General features: G+C 48.0%; 1 protein-coding gene and 1 long non-coding RNA gene across 2 annotated transcripts; one reads left to right on the top strand and one right to left on the bottom strand.

Moving 5' to 3' along the window:
- LOC129501027 (uncharacterized) lies at nt 1-14,064 on the top strand. The gene is made up of 3 exons (XR_008662632.1): nt 1-112; nt 3,607-3,698; nt 13,449-14,064. It is a non-coding gene; the product is annotated as an uncharacterized LOC129501027 (long non-coding RNA).
- On the bottom strand, nt 9,264-18,610 carry PSMC4 (proteasome 26S subunit, ATPase 4). The gene is made up of 11 exons (XM_055312018.1): nt 18,487-18,610; nt 17,495-17,593; nt 17,178-17,364; nt 15,290-15,436; nt 15,096-15,205; nt 14,888-14,981; nt 10,400-10,567; nt 10,242-10,318; nt 9,931-10,099; nt 9,688-9,743; nt 9,264-9,507 (listed from the first exon to the last, which is right to left on the bottom strand). The coding sequence occupies exons 1-11, from the start codon at nt 18,520-18,522 to the stop codon at nt 9,394-9,396; spliced, it is 1,257 nt and encodes a 418-aa protein (XP_055167993.1). The 5' UTR covers nt 18,523-18,610; the 3' UTR covers nt 9,264-9,393.
- Nucleotides 18,611-20,132: the final 1,522 nt, after the last annotated feature.

The raw sequence follows: 20,132 nt of genomic DNA on the forward strand, positions 1-20,132 counted from the left end.
CAACAATAAAGATGATTGCCCACGGTTTTCTTCTCTCCCACAGCCTTGTGTATGACCCTGGCACTTCTCCAGAGTGACCCTATATGGCATGCTGTGTTCCTCCCTGGGAACTGTAAGTATAATAAACTGTAAAACTCTTTGTCCTCTGGATCTGCATCACCATACCTCACATTACTTTTAACCAAGTAATGTGGTTAAAACACTCATGCTGTGGACTGTGGACTCTTTTATTTGTTTGTTTCTGTGGTGCTAATTGGACATTTGTATATCTTTTGTGAAGTCTCTGTTTTCATCTTTCACCCATTTTTTTGTTGTTTTTTACTTTCATCCTATTAAGTTGTATTTCTTTAGATATGCTAGATAAAAGCCCTTTTTTGGATATGTTTCATGAATACTTAATGCCAGTCCCTAACTTCATTTTCATTGTCCTGATGGTATCTTTTGATGGGAATTTTTTAGTTTTATTGAAGTTCAATTTATATGTTTTTTAAAGATTTTATTTATTTGACAGAGAGAGAGCACAAGCAGGTGAAGCAGCAGGCAAAGGGAGAGAGAGAGGCAGACTCCCTGCTGAGCAGGGAGCCCAATGGGGAGCTTGATCCCAGGACCCCAGTATCATGACCCAAGCTGAAGGCAGACGCTTAACTGACTGGGCCACTGAGGCGCCCCTTAACCAGTTTTTCTAAGGGTAAGGCTTTTTGGGTACTCCAAGGTCATGATGATATTCCACCATATTTCATTCTTGAAACTTTATAGTTGTTTATATCTATGATCCACCTTGATGTAATTTGGGGGTATGGTGTTAAATATAGGGTAAGATTAATTTTCCCAAGTTTATCCAGTTGTTCCAGCACCCTTTTTTGAAAGAACTCTCCTTTCCCACATTGAACTGCCTTAAAGATTTTAGGACAATGAAATGACTGTACAAGTGTAAGTCTAGTTCTCAATCCTCTGTTTTATTCCACTTGTCAATTTATTATTATAGCAACACCGCATTGACTTGATGATTCTAGCTTCACAGTAAATCTTGAGTTCAGGTAGTGTAAACCACCACTACCCCCCTTGTTCTTCTTTTAAAATACCTTGAAGTGTTCTAAGTCCTTTGCATTTTCACATATTTATAATCAACTGAGCAATTTCTGCAGAAGTGCCTGTTGGGATTTTGTTTTGTTGTAAAGATTTTATTTATTTATTCATGAGTGACACCGAGAGAGGTAGAGATAGGCAGAGGGAGAAGCACGATCCCGGCCGGGAGCCTGATGCGGGACCCGACTCCAGGACCCCTGGATCACGACCTGAGCCAAAGGCAGACACTCAAGCGCTGAGCCACCCAGGTGTCCCCATCACAGCTGTTTTCCAATGTAGTCAGGCCTTATCTCAGGGAAAGTGTGGTCCTTCATTCCTCAAGGGCAATGTTCTGCAAATCCCCAAGAGAGTAGGTTAGTTCTGCTACAGATCAAGGGACTTAGGTCAACAAGCAAGGAGTGCACACGCTTAAAGCGAGTTGACCCTTCAGTCCGGTTGGGGTGCTGTTGCACTATTCTAATTCCCCTGTCCAAATAGCTTTTAAAGGCTCCATTATGCAAACGACATCTTGCAGGGCAGATTTATAGTAGTAGAAACAAGTCACCTCCAGCCAGAGAGAGCAATGAGTTCCGCAGCCCTGGCAGACAGACTGCCGCTGGCACATGCGCTCACAAGGCCAGGTATGCAGGGCCACGCGCCCCATTCTATAAAATACACCCAGATAATCCTGCTGGGACTGGCTAATGAGAAGAGTCAGCCGAGGGTCGCCTGGGTGGCTCAGTGGTAGAGCCTCTGCCTTTGGTCCAGGTCGTAGGCCGGAGTCCCGCATCAGGCTCCCCGCAGGGAGCCTGCTTCTCCCTCTGCCTAGGTCTCTGCCTCTCTCTGTGTGTCTCTCCTGAATAAATAAATAAAATCTTTAAAGAGAAGAGGAGACAGCCGAGAGTCCACACGCTGGAGGGCCCAGCGCCTGGATGAGCGGCGAGGCTCCCGCCGAGCAGCCAGCCGCAGGGTGCGTGCGAGCTAGGCTCTGCCGAAAGCGAGGTCGCGGACCCGGCTGCAGCCCCCCGCCCCCCGGTCTTGCGCCTGCGCCTTCGGAGCCCCCGCGCGCCCCCCGCAGAGCGCGTCTTCCACCAGCCGGGTGCGAGTGGTGGTCGCGGGGACTCCCTGGCGGCGGGGGGTGTATTGGGGTGGCTCACCCCCCCCCCCCCGTGAGTTGGTAGCAGTCAGGGGAAGAAGGCGGCGCTAGGTGAGGCGGAGGCGGGCTGTGAGGATGGAGCTGCCGCCCAGAGTGAAGAGCCCAGAGCTCGTGGGGCCCGGAGCCCCAGCCCCTCGCGCGGGTGAGGAGCAGCGGAAGGGTCGTGCGACCGAGTGTGACTCGCGGTGCGTGTGTGTGCGCGCGCGCGCCCGGCTCTGTGGTGCGTGTCACCGACCCGCTCTCCTGCTGCTTTCCCCGCTCTCCCTTCGCAGCCCCGAGTGTCGAGTGTCGGCGCAGAGCACTGTGCTCACGTTTCCCCAAGAGGACAGTCAGTATTGAGCCCTCGGCTGAAGGCTCCCAGCAGGAAGGCACGGACCTGGGCTTGGGGTGGGACTTTTAGAGCCAGCAGTGTCCCTGAGAGGGACGCCCTGGAGGAAATGGTGGGAGAGACCCTACTTGCAGGCGCTGTGGGTGCAGCTACGTTTGTCCGAACCACAGCATCCCCATACCTCTGATCCTAAGACTCTTGGCTCCAGCCTCCTGCTCACGTTGGTAGTGTGTGTGACATCGGGGCAGATGTGGCCCTGGAGGGGATTTTCTCCGTCTGTATAGCTCTTAAAAGGGCCTGGTGCCTCGTGATTTCCTTCTTCCCCAGTCCCGCTATTCTACAAAAGAAGGATCTTGAGAAGGAGGAAAAAATGTTGCACATCTGAAAGTGTAGATTCGTTGAGTTTTTCATCTTTGTTCTAAATGCATGTTTGTTTTTAGTGCATGGAAACGTTTGCTTTTCTTTTCCTGAAATGTCCAATGGCCTATCCTAGGCCTGCCTTCCCAGTGAATGCTGGGCCAGGCAGAGATCCCTCCCCTCCTTTTTCAAATCATTGCTCTGCACTCACTATTGGTAATAGTAAGAAATGCACATTTTGCAGTCTAGTGAAAGTTTTGCTTTATTGAGATTAATGTGTTGGTTGAATCATGAGTCTCCAAAACCTCACTTTAAAAGTAAGGCAATATTCATGGCAGTTTGACTGATGTGACGAATGACATAGTTGTTTGCTTTTTAAGGCTTTTGGGAGCAAGAATGTAATTGGAAGTCTGAGATCTGTGTCATCAGAGGCACAGGTTTTTCCAAGGAATCAATGGACTGAGACTTATGCTTATAGAGTTTGTTATAAGAAAAAAAAGTGCATATAAGTAAAGTAATATTCATAATGATGAACAATAAAACTCCCAATTTTAATTTTTTAATGAATTCCTTTACTAAAATTTGGGATTCAAAGATATTTTACAAGGATTATATCCAATGTTGAGTAACGTTGGTTACTCAGTGGAGGAGGGAGAATCATATACTGTTCTTTCTTCTTTGACCAGATTTTATTATTCAGTCTGCAGATACCCTTCACCTGATTTATGTTCATTCAAAGAAGAATCTTAGCAGTAAAAAGATCTCCTATTGAAGAAGAATGTTCAAGAACTGGTAAGCTCTATTTATAATGGTCAAATTGATTTCTGCTCCCACATATATCAAACCAGTTTGCTTCTTCTACGATTTAAAAAAATTTTTAATTGGATATAGATTTATTTTATACTTAAGATTATGGAATTAGTGTTCACTTTTTGCAATTATTCAGTTACATCACATGGGGAAATTACAAAGAAGAAAATTAAAACAGCCTCAATATCACTATTAATATTTTGGGGACGTATATTTTAGCAAAATTTTTCTTTGTACTTGTATATATATATGTGATGTGTGTATGTATTTCTGCAGAATAGAAGTTGTACTAAGTGAATATTCAGAGGGCACAGAGACTCTCCAACTCCTATTTAGTAAAAGTTATTCTAGCTGACCACAAGTTTCTTATACCTCCATGAATATAGGAAGAAGACCAAAGTGCCAATGAACCTTTCTAGTTTGATACCTTCCAGGTGTTTATACCTATTAGGGTTTTATAAAGCAATTAAGGGTAATTGTTATGGCACAATTTATCGAATAAGCCTTTCAGGATTACACTTTTTTTTAGATTTTTAAGGTTGCTTTTACAACCTTATATCTGTAGCTATAGCCTGAGTAGGATGAGGAGGGTGTTCATGCAGGGGGTGGCTTGGTACAGGGTGATAGTCCAAGTGGTGGCAGTCCAAGGGTGGAATGCACCAGCAGGGGGTATCAGCCTGAGTAGGATAAGGAGGGTGTCCACATAGGATGACTGAGGTGTCGGCTCAGTCAGATTTCAAAGCCCAAGCAGAGTGAAGAGGACATCTGGATATTAATACTGCCCAGCTTTGGGTGTTGGGCCTCAAATAGGAGGAGTGTTGGGGACATAAATGTGGGTCAGGTAGGAGGTAGTGAGTGTCACAGTCCAGGTAAGATGAGGAAAGCATCCACAAGGAGCAGGGGGCAGGAGCAGTGATGGGAGTTTGTTATGCCCGAGGGCAGGGAGGGGGTGGGAACAGACTGTCAAGTCAGTCAACACACCTAGGGTAGTGGGAGCCAAGCTTCTCCCTGTGTCACAGCAGGGAGTCACACATATCAAAGGGGAGAAAATGAGATGGGGCTTTGTGATGTTAGGTTAACTAGATGTAATAGCCTGAACTTACAATTTTCTATGTGGTAGATATAAAAAATATAAGCAGATGCTGGGCCGCTCAGGTTGCCAGATTCACGTCTGGGGATTGCACCACCCTGCTGCTCCTTGTAGGGCTCTGGGTTCCAGCATCTACCTGGCCTGCTCTGTTGCTGCTTCAGCAAGAGAAATCACTGTGCTGAGCAACTCCTATCCTATCACATTACACAGTATGTGCACCTTAAGATCCTGATGAAAAGGCAAAATGTCCAAGTTATGTTTAGGGATAATTTGTGAGGGCAAGTCCAAGAAACAATGTGGTTATCAGGATGTTAAGCACCATTTTCTTCTGGATAAGTTATCCTGATGCTTCATTATCCTCCTCTTGCCCTGCGGCTGACATAGAAGACAGTGTTTGAGTCATTGGAGTTGGCTGTGCTGTGACCCATGCCATCAGGACATGGCTTCTGGTCTGTGCCTACTGGGGTGACGTTTGTCATGTTGCTGCATTGGTGCTCTGTGACAAGCAAGAGAGTCATTTTTAACAACTTAGCGGTACACCCTCTGTCATCTCATCTGAGATGTTTACTGACTCTGTGTAGTACCCAAAGGAAATGTTACCAGAGAATCCATGAATCCTGCGGAAGTGATGGAAATGATTGACAGGTATCCAAACTGTTGCTGCATCAAGCCAGAGTGCACTTACCATTGCTGTAACTGGAGGATGTATTCAGAAAATGTACCATCGCTGCCTGTAGGTGAACAGTTGTGCAGGAGTTTCTTTTTCAAGATGGTGTTTACACATCCTGAATTTATAAGTTGTTATATTTATAAGTTGTTATATATTTATATTGCGAGTACTTTTAAGTATGTTATTTTTTTCAAAGATTTCATTTATTTATTCATGAGAGACACACAGAGAGAGGCAGAGACACAGACAGAGGAAGAAGCAGGTTACAATTTCACACTGCCCAAGTGTGTTACTTTTTACAATTAAAGACAAACAGGGGGGCAGCCTGGGTGGCTCAGCAGTTTAGCACTGCCTTCAGCCCAGGGCATGATCCTGGAGATCTGGGATCAAGTCCCACGTCGGGGTCTCTGCATGGAGCCTGCTTCTCCCTCTGCCTGTGTCTCTGCCTCTCTCTCTCTCTCTCTATCTCTATCTCTCTGTGTGTGTGTCTCATGAATAAATAAATAAATAAATAAAATCTTTAAAAAAATAAAAATAAAAAAATAAAAACAAACAGGGGACACCTGGGTGGCTCAGCAGTTGAGTGTCTACCTTCAGCCCAGAGCATGATCCTGGAGACCCAGGATCGAGTCCCACATCGGGCTCCCTGCGTGGAGCCTGCTTCTCTCTCTGCCTGTGTCTCTGCCTCTCTCTGTGTGTCTCTCATGAATAAACAAATAAAATCTTATAAAAAAAATAAAAAATAAACAAAAGTGTTTACGTATATTTAACTTTTTTCTTCCCCTTGTTTGTCTTTGCAAAGTGGAACACAGTAAAGAGATGTGTGCAGGAAAACACTTGTTTTAAAAACTCCACTTCTGGGATCCCTGGGTGGCGTAGCAGTTTGGCGCCTGCCTTTGGCCCAGGGCGCGGTCCTGGAGACCCGGGATCGAGTCCCACGTCCGGCTCCCGGTGCATGGAGCCTGCTTCTCCCTCTGCCTATGTCTCTGCGCCTCTCTCTCTCTCTCTCTCTCTCTCTCACTATCATAAATAAATAAAAATTAAAAAAAATAAAATAGTTTAAAAACTCCACTTCTGGGGTGCTTGGGTGGTTCAGTCAGGCATCCAACTCTTAATTTTGTCTCATGTCATGATCTCAGCGTCATGAGATCGAGCCACATATCAGGCTCCACATCAAGCAAGGAACCTGCTTGAGATTCTCTTTTCCTCTCCTGCTGCTGCTACCCCCCCCCGCCCCCTCTCTAAAAAAAGAAAAAACTCCACTTCTAAGATATAGAGTATCCAGGCTGGTACCAGCCTTTTTCCCTCTTAACACAGTAGCATGTAACAGAATGGAAAAAGCAACCCCTGGCATCCAGAAACAGTCTGACATTTCCAGGTAAGCCTCAGTGATATTGAAAGCTGGCCTGGCACTCACAGCTAGGCCACGTTATTCTCTCGTTGAATGTAAACAATCTCATAGAACACCCACATCAAGATCAGTCTGAGACTATAATGAGAGATGAAAAAGACCACTTCATAACTTTGTCTAAGCACAGACAAAAACAAGGTCACTGGGCAGCCCACAGAATACACCAAATATCCCTCTCCCCGCTAATATGAGTGGCTACTACTTCTTACCAGTTACAGCTTCTGCCTCGCTCTGGTCTGCCTTCACTCTAACTGACATTTATTACAGTGTCTAATCATGATAAACTTCCCTCTTGCATCTGGACAGCATCCGATTCAGGGCACAGCCCTGCTTCCTGAAACCCTCCCCCGAAATCACCCACCACAAGCCCAAATACTATAATCCTTTCTGACACCCTCTTCCTGAAGCACTACACAGTTCATCATGTTGTATGTTCTTCCTTGTACTGAGTTCTAAACCTAGCTTGTTCAACTACGGGGTGTGTTTCTTGGGGACTCTAGCTGGATGGCGTTGGCAATAAACATGCAGTTAATTGTGGCAGCTTTTGCTGTTGGTGGTCTGGACCACGCTCTCTTTTCTTTTTCCTTTTTTTTTTTTTTAAGATTTTATTTATTTATTTATTCATGAGAGACACACAGAGAAAGAGAGAGGCAGAGACACAGGCAGAGGGAGAAACAGGCTCCACGCAGGGAGCCCGATGGGGGACTCTATCCCAGGCCTCCAGGATCACGGCCTGGCCTGAAGGCAGGCGCTAAACCGCTGGGCCTCCCAGGGATCCCCTCATGCTCACTTTCACAATGCAGAAAGTAATTTTGAAACAGAGCACTGCTCAAGAGGCCTTGGACCCCTGGAGGAATTATATTAACCAAGGTCAGTTCTGACAAGTAGTTTGGGGTCATTTCACCTAAATGAAATGGAGAAAGGCCCTGTAAAGCATCATGTTGAAGAAACATCCACTTTCCACTTTCCAGGATCTCTCTACATCTTCTCAGATACTGCAGGAAATTGAAGTTGGATGAGTGGTCAGGGCATATGTAAAAACGGCTTGAGAACATTGGAGAACCATATATATATATATATTTTAATATATTTATATATATAACCATTAATTAATTAATTAATTAATTAATTAATTAATTAATTAATTTTAAGAGAGGGTGGAAGTGGAGAAGAACAGAGGGAGAGAAAGAATCTTAAGCAGGCTCCACACCTGGCAGTCCAGCACCAAGCCCAACATAGGGTTCGATTTCACGTGACCAAGATCACGACCTGAGCCAAAAATCAAGAGTCAGATGCTTAGTCAACTGAGCCACCCAGGTGCCTTTCAGCTTGTCTGCATTCCCAGCCCTCCCCTTTAGGACGTGGCACCTGTGATCTCTGAAGTACCAGTCTGTTCTGAGCTCCCCTTTTAGTTCAGGCTCAGCCGGGTTGATGTGAACAGTTTTCTGCCTCTCCCCAAAACTGTGTTGCTACTATATCCTCTCTTCCTGTGTCCTTGTGAGTGCTCTGTCATTACTATTATTTTAGTGAGGTTCCAGGGAGGAGGAAAGGTTAACCTCTCCACTCAACCAGCCATGCTCATCTGCAGAGGAATCACCATCTCCTCAAGGACCTGTGACTGTACTTACACTTTTCTTATATTTCTTCCTGTCTCACCTCCAAATATATAGTGACATTTGTTGTGTTTGTTCAAGAAATATTAAGTGAATATCTACCATGTGTAGGCACTGGGACTTGAACTGTGATGAAGCTGCAATCCCTTGAGTTCGGAAGAGTGACCGGCAAGCATGTGAGAATGTCTAAGGTGATATGAGAAGTGCCAAGCAGAGCACGCACATGGTTCCAGTGGAGCACAGAAGGGTTCCTTCCCAACTTGGGGCATCAGGGAAGTCTCCCCAGAGGGAAAGGTGTCTCAGCAGAGACCTCAAGAGAGAATGGCATTGGGTCCAACCAAACACATTTGTGCCCTAACAAAACCATATGGAGAAGAGCCAGAGACGTTCACAAAACCCAGCCATCCAACCTACTTCTTGCAACCCTCATCCCTACTCTTGGGGACTCTGCGGGGCTATCTCCTTGTCCTTGAACTTCTCTCTGCATGTGAAGAAGGCAGGAATCACCAAAGACTCAAATGGTGGGGAGATGTGCGGGGGCTTTATCTTGTGGTCAAGGGCTGCGACTTGAGGTTCAATTTCCGTTCTTTTCCCCAAATTTCTAAAGTCATTTGATATGAATTCTTTGCTTCGCTCTCAAACCATAACCCAGGCCCTGCACGTCACCCACTCATCTGTCAGGAGAGCAGGAGGGGACAGACCATCCTATTCACAGCCCAGTTTCCTCCAAAGGAGTTAAACTTTTAGGAAGAAATTAAACAGATTCAATCTTTTATCTTTATTGAGTAAACCAATCTTGGGTAAAGAAAAAACAACACTAGGTTTTGGGACAGCGGTTGGGGAGGTGAGAGAAGTCCCCTTCCCTCCTCTCCCCTCACACCACAAGGTCTGGGTCACTTATAAAACTCATGCTCCTGCTCGTCCTTCTTGATGACAGTCTTGTATGCTTTTTCAAAGTCCTTTGCCAGAACAATGTAGCGGTTCTCACGGACGGCCAGCATTCCACTCTGTTGAGGGATGAGAATGAAAATCTACTCCCAAGCCCTAGTGATGGTGGAGGAAGAGACCTGGCCCCAAGCCCCAGGGAGGCAATGTGGGACATGAGGGGTGCAGCAGAGTGGTCTCAAAGGGGAAGAGTCTTCATGCACCCCCTGCCTGGATCCAGAGAAAAACCCTCCCTCACTCACCTCCTGACAGATGGAGTTGATATCAGCTCCTGAAATCTTATCTGGCCGGGCCACATCTGCAGCAGGTGATTAAGGAAATAAATGCCTAGAACCAGAAGTCATCCTTGAGCTCTATTTATCACCACTCCCATCCCTGGAGTCTCCCGACCTTACAAGTTGGGTCCCAATGAAGGCAGAGATGGAGATGAAAATCCAATCCACATTCCCAACCAGGACCCTTCCCTCACTTCCAGAGCAGGATACAATCTTCCAAGTCAACCTCCTCCGAGAGGTTCATCTTGCTGGTGATGGTGGAGAAAATTAACCTCTTCTGGCGGCGGTCAGGGAGTGGAAATTCAATTTTACGATCAAGACGTCCGGGCCGCAGCAGGGCAGGATCCAATGTGTCTGCTCTGTTTGTGGCCATGATCACCTGGCATTGGGGACATGCCAGCTCAGACCTCTGTCCCCACTACATCCTCCTTCCTGTCACGATATGTGTTCCCTCTCATGCCAGCCTCCATCTTTCCCTGACTCCCACACCACACTTCCCCTTGCCATCCTGATCCCCGAACCTTGACATTAACGTTCTGGTCAAATCCATCCATTTGATTCAGTAGCTCCAGCAGGATTCTCTGAACCTCCCTGTCGGCTGCAGAGTGCAACGTGGTCAGTCCAAGGCATTGCATACAAGCCTGCCCAAGACCCCAGGCCCTGCTTAGGTATCACTCACCTCCTGTCTGGGCATCAAATCTCTTGGTGGCAATGGCATCGATCTCATCTATGAAGATGATAGCAGGTGCATTCTCCTTGGCCAGGCGGAACACGTCCCGGACCATGCGAGGGCCCTCGCCCAGGTACTTCTGGACAAACTCTGAGCCCACGACCCGGATAAATGCAGCTGATGGCAGGACGACAAGGGTTAGATGAGGAAGGGCCTCCCATAAGGCCCATATTGCTTTAATGAAACTGAGAATTCCCTGGAGACATCTTTGAACACCCACTCCAAGAAGCCAGGTCATTCTCTCGTGCCCTGGGGATGGGTCTCATATCCTGCTGGGAGGACCAGTCATCTGCCTGTACTCCACAACTCAGCAGCCCAAATCATGAATCCTACAACAAATGTGTCAGTTCTTGGCCCAACATTTAAAAATCAGGACATTATTTTTAAAAATGCGTCTGTACTTCAATATTCCCATATAGAGGACAGCAAGAGACGTTCATGGAATCCAACATAGACAAAACAAAAACCCTGGATTTCCAGAGTGTTGGAAAAAAATCAGTAAGAGAAAAAAAGATAGGCTGTCTATACACTGAGGCATCATACTAACTACCTCACCAAGAGCCGAGTTCCACTTGGAATTCCACTCAGGATGGAAAAGGATCCACTTCTGAACATCATGCAAGATCAGGGACCACAGGCACATATTCAGACATGATCAACAAGTGACAATGTGGCTGAAGAAAGGCTTGTTCTGGGCCTCTCCTTTTGAACTTACTTCTTTAAGTCTAACCTATTCTTTAACAACTAGATGTGGCCTTGTGTTGCACGGAGCAACCCTCCAGAACCCTCCTTTTAGCTACCACTGAGAAGGGAGACACACAGTCCATTATGCAGACCTTATGTCCTAACTAGGAGCTGTGCAAGTTGCAGTCCTGCCCTGACAAGCGCTAACATCCAGAACCAACACCTGGCTCAAGGTGTCCTTCCTCTCTGATACGTACATCACCTAGGGGCTTGTTCAACCCCAAACCTCAGGGTATCTAAACACATCTCAGTGTTGGCTTTGGCCACACGTTCCCTGGGCTGTTCTCCCGGTGTTCAAACCATTACCCATGAAATCCTAGTCCCTGAAACCTCCCATCTGACTCTGGCTCCCGTCTGCCTCCCCATTCTGCTGCTGTGGTGCTCTGTCCCCCCAACCCCTTCCCCGTCCTCCTAGTCTCTCCACTTCCTGGTCATTGAATTAGTTATGTCCCATACTCAATCCATCTACCCCCACACCAATCTGTTTTCCCCTAATCTGGCCCAAGTGAGAAAATGGAATTTGCTCCTGACTCCTCCCACTTGCCAACACCTTATAGTTAGCAAATATATCCTGTCACTTCTGCCTCAAGTCTACCCTTCTCTCCCCAACCCACCCTGCCAAAGCCTCTGCCCAAGGCTATAACTGTCAGTCCTCCGGCTCAGTGCAAAGTCTTCTAATTGGCTGTCAGATTTCTCTTGCCTCCAAGTTCACTTCTAGCTGCCAAAATAATCTTTCAAAAAGCTAATCTGAAGGATGCCTGGGTGGCTCAGTCGGTTAAGTGTCTGCCTTCAGCTCAGGGCATGATCCTAGGGTCCTGGGATAGAGCCCCACATTGGGCTCCCTGCTCAGCGGGGACTCTGTTTCTCCTTCTCCCCCTGCTCATGCTCTCTCAAAAAAGTAAAAATAAAATAAAATTTAAAAATCTCAAAAGGCTAATTCCATCATACTACTTCTCTAATGTGATGGCCACTGGCCACATGTGGCTTCTGAGGAACTGAAATGTGACTGGTCCAAAATGAGATAGGCTGTCACTGTGAAATACCAGACTTCCAGAAACTTAGTAAAATTAAGTGTAAAATCTTTTTTTTTAAGACTTTATTCATTTGTTCATGAGAGAGAGAGAGACAGACAGACAGACAGACAGACACAGGCAGAGGGAGAAGCAGGCTTCATGCAAGGAGCCTGCTGTGGGACTCAATCCTGGGACCCCAGGACCACGCCCTGCGCCAAAGGCAGGCACCAAACCACTGAGCCACCCAGGGATCCCCTAGTGTAGAATATCTCAATAAATGTCCATCGATAAACATCCAGATAAGTAAAACATGATATATACATACAATGGAATATTATTTGGCCTGAAAATGGGATTATATTTTGACACCTGCTCCAACATGGATGAGCCCTGAAGACAACTGCCTAAGTGAAAAAGCCAGTCAAATGTAGGATCATCTACTTATCTGAGATACTTCTATATGATAGCCAAATTTATAGCCACTGCAAGCAGAATAGAGGTTATCGGGGGCTTGGGGGCGAGGGAGTGTGGAGAAACATGGAGTTAGTGTTTAATGGGATGATGAACAAGTTCTGGAAATGGAAAGTGGTGGAGGTTGCACAGGATTGTGAATGTTCTGAATGCCACTGAATTGTTCTTAAAAATTGGTTAAAACGATAAATTTTGTTACATATATTTTACTAGAGTAAAACAATGGGAAAAAATCTCAAATTTTCTATTTGCTACATGTTAATAGTATTTTGAGTAATTTTCTGTTACATGTTAATATATTTTGAATATACTTGCTAAATACATTGTTCGTCTACTTATTCTAACTTATTTTTTTAATGCGTACTTAAACTTCTTGAATTATATATGTGGCTTGCATTGTATTTCTAGTGAGCCCTGCCTTTCCAAAACCACCCTGCTCTCAGGGCAGTGTGCAAAATCCCTGAGATTAGTGCTAAAACTATATTCACAGCCTTTCTGAGTTCTTCAACCTCACCTCCTGAACCTGCCAAGCACAGCCCTCCTTCAGCCAGCCCCCCAACATGTGCTAAGAAAGTACCACAGTGCAGTTACTGGGCAGGCAGTGGAAAGGTAGCAAAGGACAAATGTGGAAGGTCCCTACCCTCATGTAATATCGTCATGGTCTACTCATGATTTGCTAAATCAAAAGTTCTTTTCTTTTTCTACCCCGGGCCTTGGCACATCCTGTGCCCCATGTCCTGGATATCCCCTCCAAACTGTGTGCCTGACAGATTGCTTACACCTCACTTCTTCTGGGAAGACCTACCGGAGAGGTGGAGGCAGAATGGACCAGCACGCCCTCTTGTGAGGGTGATCCCCCAATCCTTCCTGCTTCCCCCGGGGCATTTGCTACTTTGCAGTACTACTACAAACTCAAGGTGAGTGCTACTCCCACTCAACCTTACCTCTGTGAGCCCCCTTGCTCATTCACTTCAGCTACAGGAGCCTCCTTGTTATTCCTGGACCATGGGGTGCATTCCCACCTCACCAGACAGTCCGTGAGTCCAATATACTTTCTCCTCCAGACATCCATGTGACTCGGTACCTCAAGTCTTTATGTGAATGTCACCTCTTAAAAGCCTTCCCTGACCACCCCTCATTCTACCATAAAAAGTGGCAGCCTCCACTATTCTCTATCCCCTTGCCCTGCTTCATCTCGTCACGCATTTAGAACCACGTGATACATAATCTATTACCTGTTCAAGGACTTCCCCAACTAAGACATCACTTCCACAAAGAAAGGAGAGACTTTGTTCTGTTCACTGTTGTGTCTCCAGAACATGGTGTGGCACACATTAGGTACTCAGTATTAACTCAATGACTGAATTCTAAGTGTTTTTTTTTTTTTTTTTTCTCCAGCCACACCGGGAAATTCTCCAACACAGGGGACATGTCTGAGCAGCTCAGGGCCTGGCAGAGCAGAAGTCCATGAACCGCTAAGCAAATGAATGCTCATGGCCATGACTAACATTTATTGTCCACTCTACGTGCCAGGTATGGTTTTAGAAGCTTTATATTGATTTAATCCTCCGAATAACCCAGATAAGGAGGGAACAGGAGTCACAGAGAGACTAACTTATTGAGTGGTTACATAAACTAACTTCTGTAAGCAGTTGTAGGGGAACCTGATTTCAAACCCAGTCAGCCCAGCCCAGAAAACACTGTCTGACCACTGCCTTCTACTGCTCCCTGCCTCACACATGCTGAGGTTTAAGATGTGCTGAGCCCGATCCTCAGGCTTTACAAACAGTAATATGGTGACTTTCAGATGTTTTTGTCTGGAATCTACAGTAAGAAATACGTGTGTAAACAACCACAAGCATATGTGCATGCAACAAGTTTCACAAAGCAATAAGAGCTCTTACTACGTGGGATGGACACTGATGTTTTGTTTCATTGCTTTAAATGCTGATTGCAACCCATGAATTTGAACTCACACTAATGGGTGACAACCCACTGTGAAGCAAGTCTTGTTAGAGAATGGAGACAGGAGGAAGTGAAGCCACCTCCCTAGGATGGCACCGCCAGTAAGAGGCACACCAGGGCTTTGACACCATGGCTCCTGTTCTAATCATCTCACCTCACTACTTCCGGGGCAAGATCAGAAAGTAGGGAGCAAGGTTATGAGAGCCCAGAAGGTCAGAGCCCCAGGGAGGAACCAAGGGCTCACCTGTCGTGTGATGAGCCACAGCCTTTGCTAACATGGTCTTCCCGCAGCCAGGCGGGCCGTACATTAGGACGCCTCGGGGAGGGTCGATGCCGATCTGAAATGCAGAGGTGAAGGATAAGGCAGGGAGTCCTTTCACCAACTTGAAACACGAGGGGTGGGCATGGAGGGGGCAGCGGCTTTCCTTTCCGTACCACTTTCAGCTCCTCACCTGCTTATAGAGCTCAAAGTGTGTAAGTGGAAGCTCCACGGCCTCCCGCACCTCCTGCTTCTGGATGTCCATGCCCCCAATGTCTGCATACATCACGTCTGGCTTCTGGTCTGGTGGTAGAGCAGAGCTGGGGCTCCCAGTCTGGCCTGCAGGGTCCCCTTAGGCCTCCCCCTGGCCCTGGGCTCCCCTCTCACCTGAGGTGAGCATCATGATACTGCTGTCAGCCTCAGGAGGCAGCACATCCACCAGGGCGTTGCTGTGCTTGTGGAGGGCCACAGACGCGTTCGGCTTGAGCAGCTCCCGGTCAATGGTGCTCAGGATGCGCACATAGTAGTTGGAGCCTTTGGGAGACAGGCAGGGAGCAGGGAAAGTGAGAAGTACCAGAACCTCCAAACTGTCTCTGTCCCCAAACCTCACAGTCATACACTCTAGGCTACCAGTCCCTTTTACTCAGACCCCGAACAGCCCTCAGCCTCTAGTCTTGCCTCCTCTGGTCCATCCCCCACATTCAAGACGACAGCTCCCTTGGCTATCTCTACCCCGGACTGTCTCTCAAGCTCTAGCCCCAGGTGAACAGCAGCCTCCTGGAATGCCTCCCCTGCCCCGGCATGTCGCCAGGGTCTCTTCTCACTCACTGTCCCAGTGTGGTCTCAGTATCTTTTCTCAAATCGTGCTGCTTCTCCTGGGGCCCTGTCTCAGGGAGCCCCATGGTCCCTAGTCACCAGCCAGAGTCCCAAGCCTCATGTTGGACCTTTCTCCCCTCCACGCCACAGCCCCTCAGTCACTATGCTCTTCCAGCTAGCCTCCTAAATGTCTCCAACCAATCTCCTCTCCTCCCCACAGACCCAGCCTGATACACCCTTCCGCTCCCATCGAGGTCTCTGCACCAGAGTCCTCCCTGCTCGCCCAGCCTCCAGGCTCCCTGCCCCCATCCACCTTCTACTCTCTCCTGACCTTCACACCTGGCTGTCTGGCATCCACCCGGACCCCTACCTGTGAAGTCCTAGACTGCCCTTACTGTCTCCCTCCAAACCTACTCTTCTCCCCATGTCAGCATCTCAGGGATAGTCCCACTGTCCCCCTAAGTCCTACAGGTCAAAGACACAAGCCTCATCCTGAGTATCTCCCTCCCTTCACCACCTCACCTCTAGCCTATCAGTCCAATTCCAGGCCCAGTCAGAGGCCAGAAACAGGAAATGACAGATAATGCACAGAGACAACAACCATCCTGAGCACAGGGCCTGAACCCATGTTAACAACAACAGCTACCATATACGGAGTCCTACCAGAGCCTAGTCTCTTCACACTTTACTCAGTTCAAACTGCAGGTCCCAACCCAGTAACTGCCATGAAATCAACTTAGAGGGTCATATCCAGAACACTGTTTAAAACAAAAACAGACTAGAACAGAATGGAAAACATCAGAATCTGTCACACGTAATAAGGCTAACTATCATTTGACGAAACTGTCAATATATATTTAGCGTATGCGTGGATATGTATGCAGTTGACCTTTGAACAACGCAGGGTTTAGTGGTGCCAACACCCCATGCAACTAAAAACCCACACATAACTTGACTCCCCAAAAACTCAACTACTAATAGCCCACTGGTGACCAGAAGCCTTACCAATACCATAAACAGTCAATTAACATGTGTTTTGTATGTTTTACATATTATATACTGTATTCTTACAATCAAGCAAGCTAGGAAAAGAAAATGTCATTGAGCAAATCATAAGGAAGAGAAAATACATTTAAGTATTGTACTGTATTCATCCAAAAAAAATCTGTATATAAGAAGACCCACACAGTTCAAACCTGTGTTGCTTTAAACTTAACTGTACATGTAGGTTCATACATATACACAAGCACATACAAAATACATACACATGTGTAGAGAGAGTATGTGAAACATACGTCTACTTTTGTTATTAGAGTTAGAAAAACACCATTACACTGCCCTCCCTTGTTTGCTCTTCTAAGACCCCAACACACTTCCCAGTCCATGACAGGAAACAGTTAACAGTCGTTGAATGAACAGATGAGTGAATGAGGTGGTCCCTACCCAGGCACCCACACACCTGTGGTGGAGCCCACAATGGCTGTATTCTGATCCACAGCCTCCAAAAACTGCCCGATGACCAGTGGGATGCTCTGGATTCGCTTCACCTCCTCCTGAGCATGGAGGAATTCCTTCTTCAGGTTCTTCTGCTCATCCTTGATGTACTCCTCCTGCACCTCCAGGAATTCCAGCTCTTGCTGCAGCTTCTGTGAGCGGAGAGGCAAAAGGTAGAGGGTTGGCTTTGGCCCTGCTGAGCCAGGTGGTTGTAGAAGGCGGCGGGCGGGGGGGTATGGCATGCTGGGCCCTGTACAGGATCCGGGTTGGGGCTGACTCTACCTTGTAGCGGCTGTACAGGTCCTCCAGGTCCTCAGGCTCAGGCCCCAGGAAGGAAAGGCCAGTCTGGGGCCGTGACACAGACAGTGCTGGGATCTCATCCTAGAACATGGGAGAAAACTCTGGTTGGAAGAAGAGCATCCCCTCATGATAGAATCTAAAGCATCCAACCCACTCCACCATGAACCTCTCAGCCCCCAACAGGCTCCTGACATCATTCAGCCCCTCTAAATAGATCCTGCAAGCCTCTCAGCCCCCTAAATAGGCTCCTGATGCCACCCAGGCCCTAAGAGGGTCAACCAGCCTCCCAAACAGATGTTTTACTATCATATGCCACTTGTAACATAACCCCAGTGTCACCTGACTCCCAACTAAGATCTAAGGTCACATCAACTCCTTATTGGACCCCAATGCCCCCCCCCCAACAAGTTCCTAATATCACACGGCTGTCTTATTATAGGCTGTTAAAGTCAACCTCAAACATTCTCACATTACCCAGTTTTCCCCAAAAGATCCCTCATGTCACACAACCCAAACTCACATTAGGTCTTTATGTTATCCGGTTCCCTATGTAGGCCCCAAACACCACTCGGCTAGATCAGATACTGCGGAGCCTCCCAACACCAGCCAAGCCCCGATCATCAGCCAGCTCCCTGGCCCAACCTGAGACATCATTTGGCCCAAGCCCCATCTATCACTCACACCCCGACCCATCCGCGGCCCCGCCGGGCCCCGGTGTCATTAAGCACTCCTAGCTAGCCCTCGAAATCCTTCCGTGCCAAAGAACCTGTAACGTCACTCATTCCTGCAGCGGCGCGTTCTGAGCCTTTCTGCCCTCCTAACATCCTTCAGCCCCCGAGCCAGGCCTCGGGGCGGCACAGAGCTCCCCACCGAGGCCTCCAGAACCAGCCGGACCGGGCCGGAATTCCCGCAGTCCCTCAGCACCCCACTCCGGTCGGCCTCGCCCTCTCCCCACGAGCCTGGCCCCACCGGACCTGAGCTTTCTCCACCAAGATGCCTATCTCCTCCATAGTGACCAAGCCGGCCTCTGTGGCCCAGCCAGATCTAGTCACCGCTTCCGGCGACGCTACCGGAAGGCCAGGGCCTCCGCGGATTCTGGGAAACGTAGTTCAAGGCTTCGCTAGAGCGGGCCGAATGGGCCGCAAAGGGTGGCGGGAAGGGAAGTCTTTGTCCTGGGCTCCGCCCCCAAGGCCTGCACGCGGGCTCTCCGTACTGGGCTTGGGGCGGTGCGCGTGCGCAGTAGTGCGTAGTGCCCCCCTCTCGAGCGGTGTCCGCGCGCGGTTTTTCTCGCCAGTAAGCGGCGCTGCCTCGTTGCTTTTTCGGTTAAGGAATTCGCAAATCCGTCCGGGAGAGCCTGGTGGCCCAGCGCTGGTGGCTCTCCTTTAGTGCCGGGGCCGGAGATACTTTGGGCGGGGCTCCCCGGGGGGGGGGGTTCCTTTAGGAGATCTACACGTGGGATGCGCCGAGGATTGTCTCCCGCGTGGAGGCGGGAAGCGCCTGGCTCCACCCTGGGGGTTGATGTGCTGTGGGCCAGGAGGAGGGGTGGAGAAAGAATTTTTTAAAATAAGATTTTATTTATTTATTTGAGAGAGAGAGAGGGCGCAAACTGGGGGGAGGGGCAGAGCAGGGCTGGATCCCTGGCGGATCCCGGGCTGGATCCCAGGACCCCAAGATCATGACCCCAGCAGAAGTCACTTAACTGACCGAGCCACCCAGCCGCTCCTGGAGAAAGAATTCTGGAGATGTTTTTGATGAAAGAAGGTGCTTTATTATAGCAGGGGGACAGGACCTGTGGGCTGGAAATGTTGCACTTGTGTTTGTGGGGAGTGTCTGATTAAATTAAACCTAGTTTGGGGAGGGGGCGGTGCTAACGATAGTAAGTCTCTAAGGAATTTGGAAGTAAAGCTTTCAAGACCTTGAGGGGGCTAGGTGCTGCTAAAATAAGGTTATTTACTAATTCTTAGTAAAACATCAGCTTTGAGGGGCACCTGGGTGGCTCAGTGGTTGAACATCTGCCTCTCTGGGTCAGATCGTGATCCTAGGGTCCTGGAATCAAGTGCGGCATAGAGCTCACCGCAGGGAGCCTGCTTCTCCCTCAGCCTGTGTCTCTGTGTCTCTCATGAATAAATAAAATCTTTTTTAAAATCGGTCTTGAAGCCCTTCAGTTATGTATCACTGGGCCTCATGCTCAGGAGGTCATTGCAAATACATCTTGGGGAGCGTTTGTAGCTATCAGAGAAAGTGACACCAACAAGAGCAAAGCTATGGTGGTAACGCAATAGAGGAAGTCCTTGAGAGAGCTGTAGGAATGTTACAATCTGTAAACCTTAGGAATTGCACCTGGGGAATTGGAACCCCAGCAAAGTGTGGCCTTTGTGTCTCCCATCCGGGGTGAGGAGCCCCCAAGCCCCGCCCCCTTACTTGTTAGCAAATCCGGTAGAAACCACGCTCAGGGCTGGAGAAAATGAGGCAGCAGTGTCAGGAGTTAGGTCCCACAGGAGACCGGCAGACCTGTGCCAGGTCCTGCCTAAGTCACAGGGGCCTCAACTCATTGCATCTTGATAGACAAAATGTCCCCTTTTACAGAGAAGAAAGCAGGCTGAGAGCTCTGAAGCTACTT

The sequence above is a fragment of the Nyctereutes procyonoides genome, unplaced genomic scaffold (genome assembly GCF_905146905.1).
Source record: "Nyctereutes procyonoides isolate TBG_1078 unplaced genomic scaffold, NYPRO_anot_genome, whole genome shotgun sequence".
Taxonomy (NCBI): Eukaryota; Metazoa; Chordata; class Mammalia; order Carnivora; family Canidae; genus Nyctereutes; species Nyctereutes procyonoides.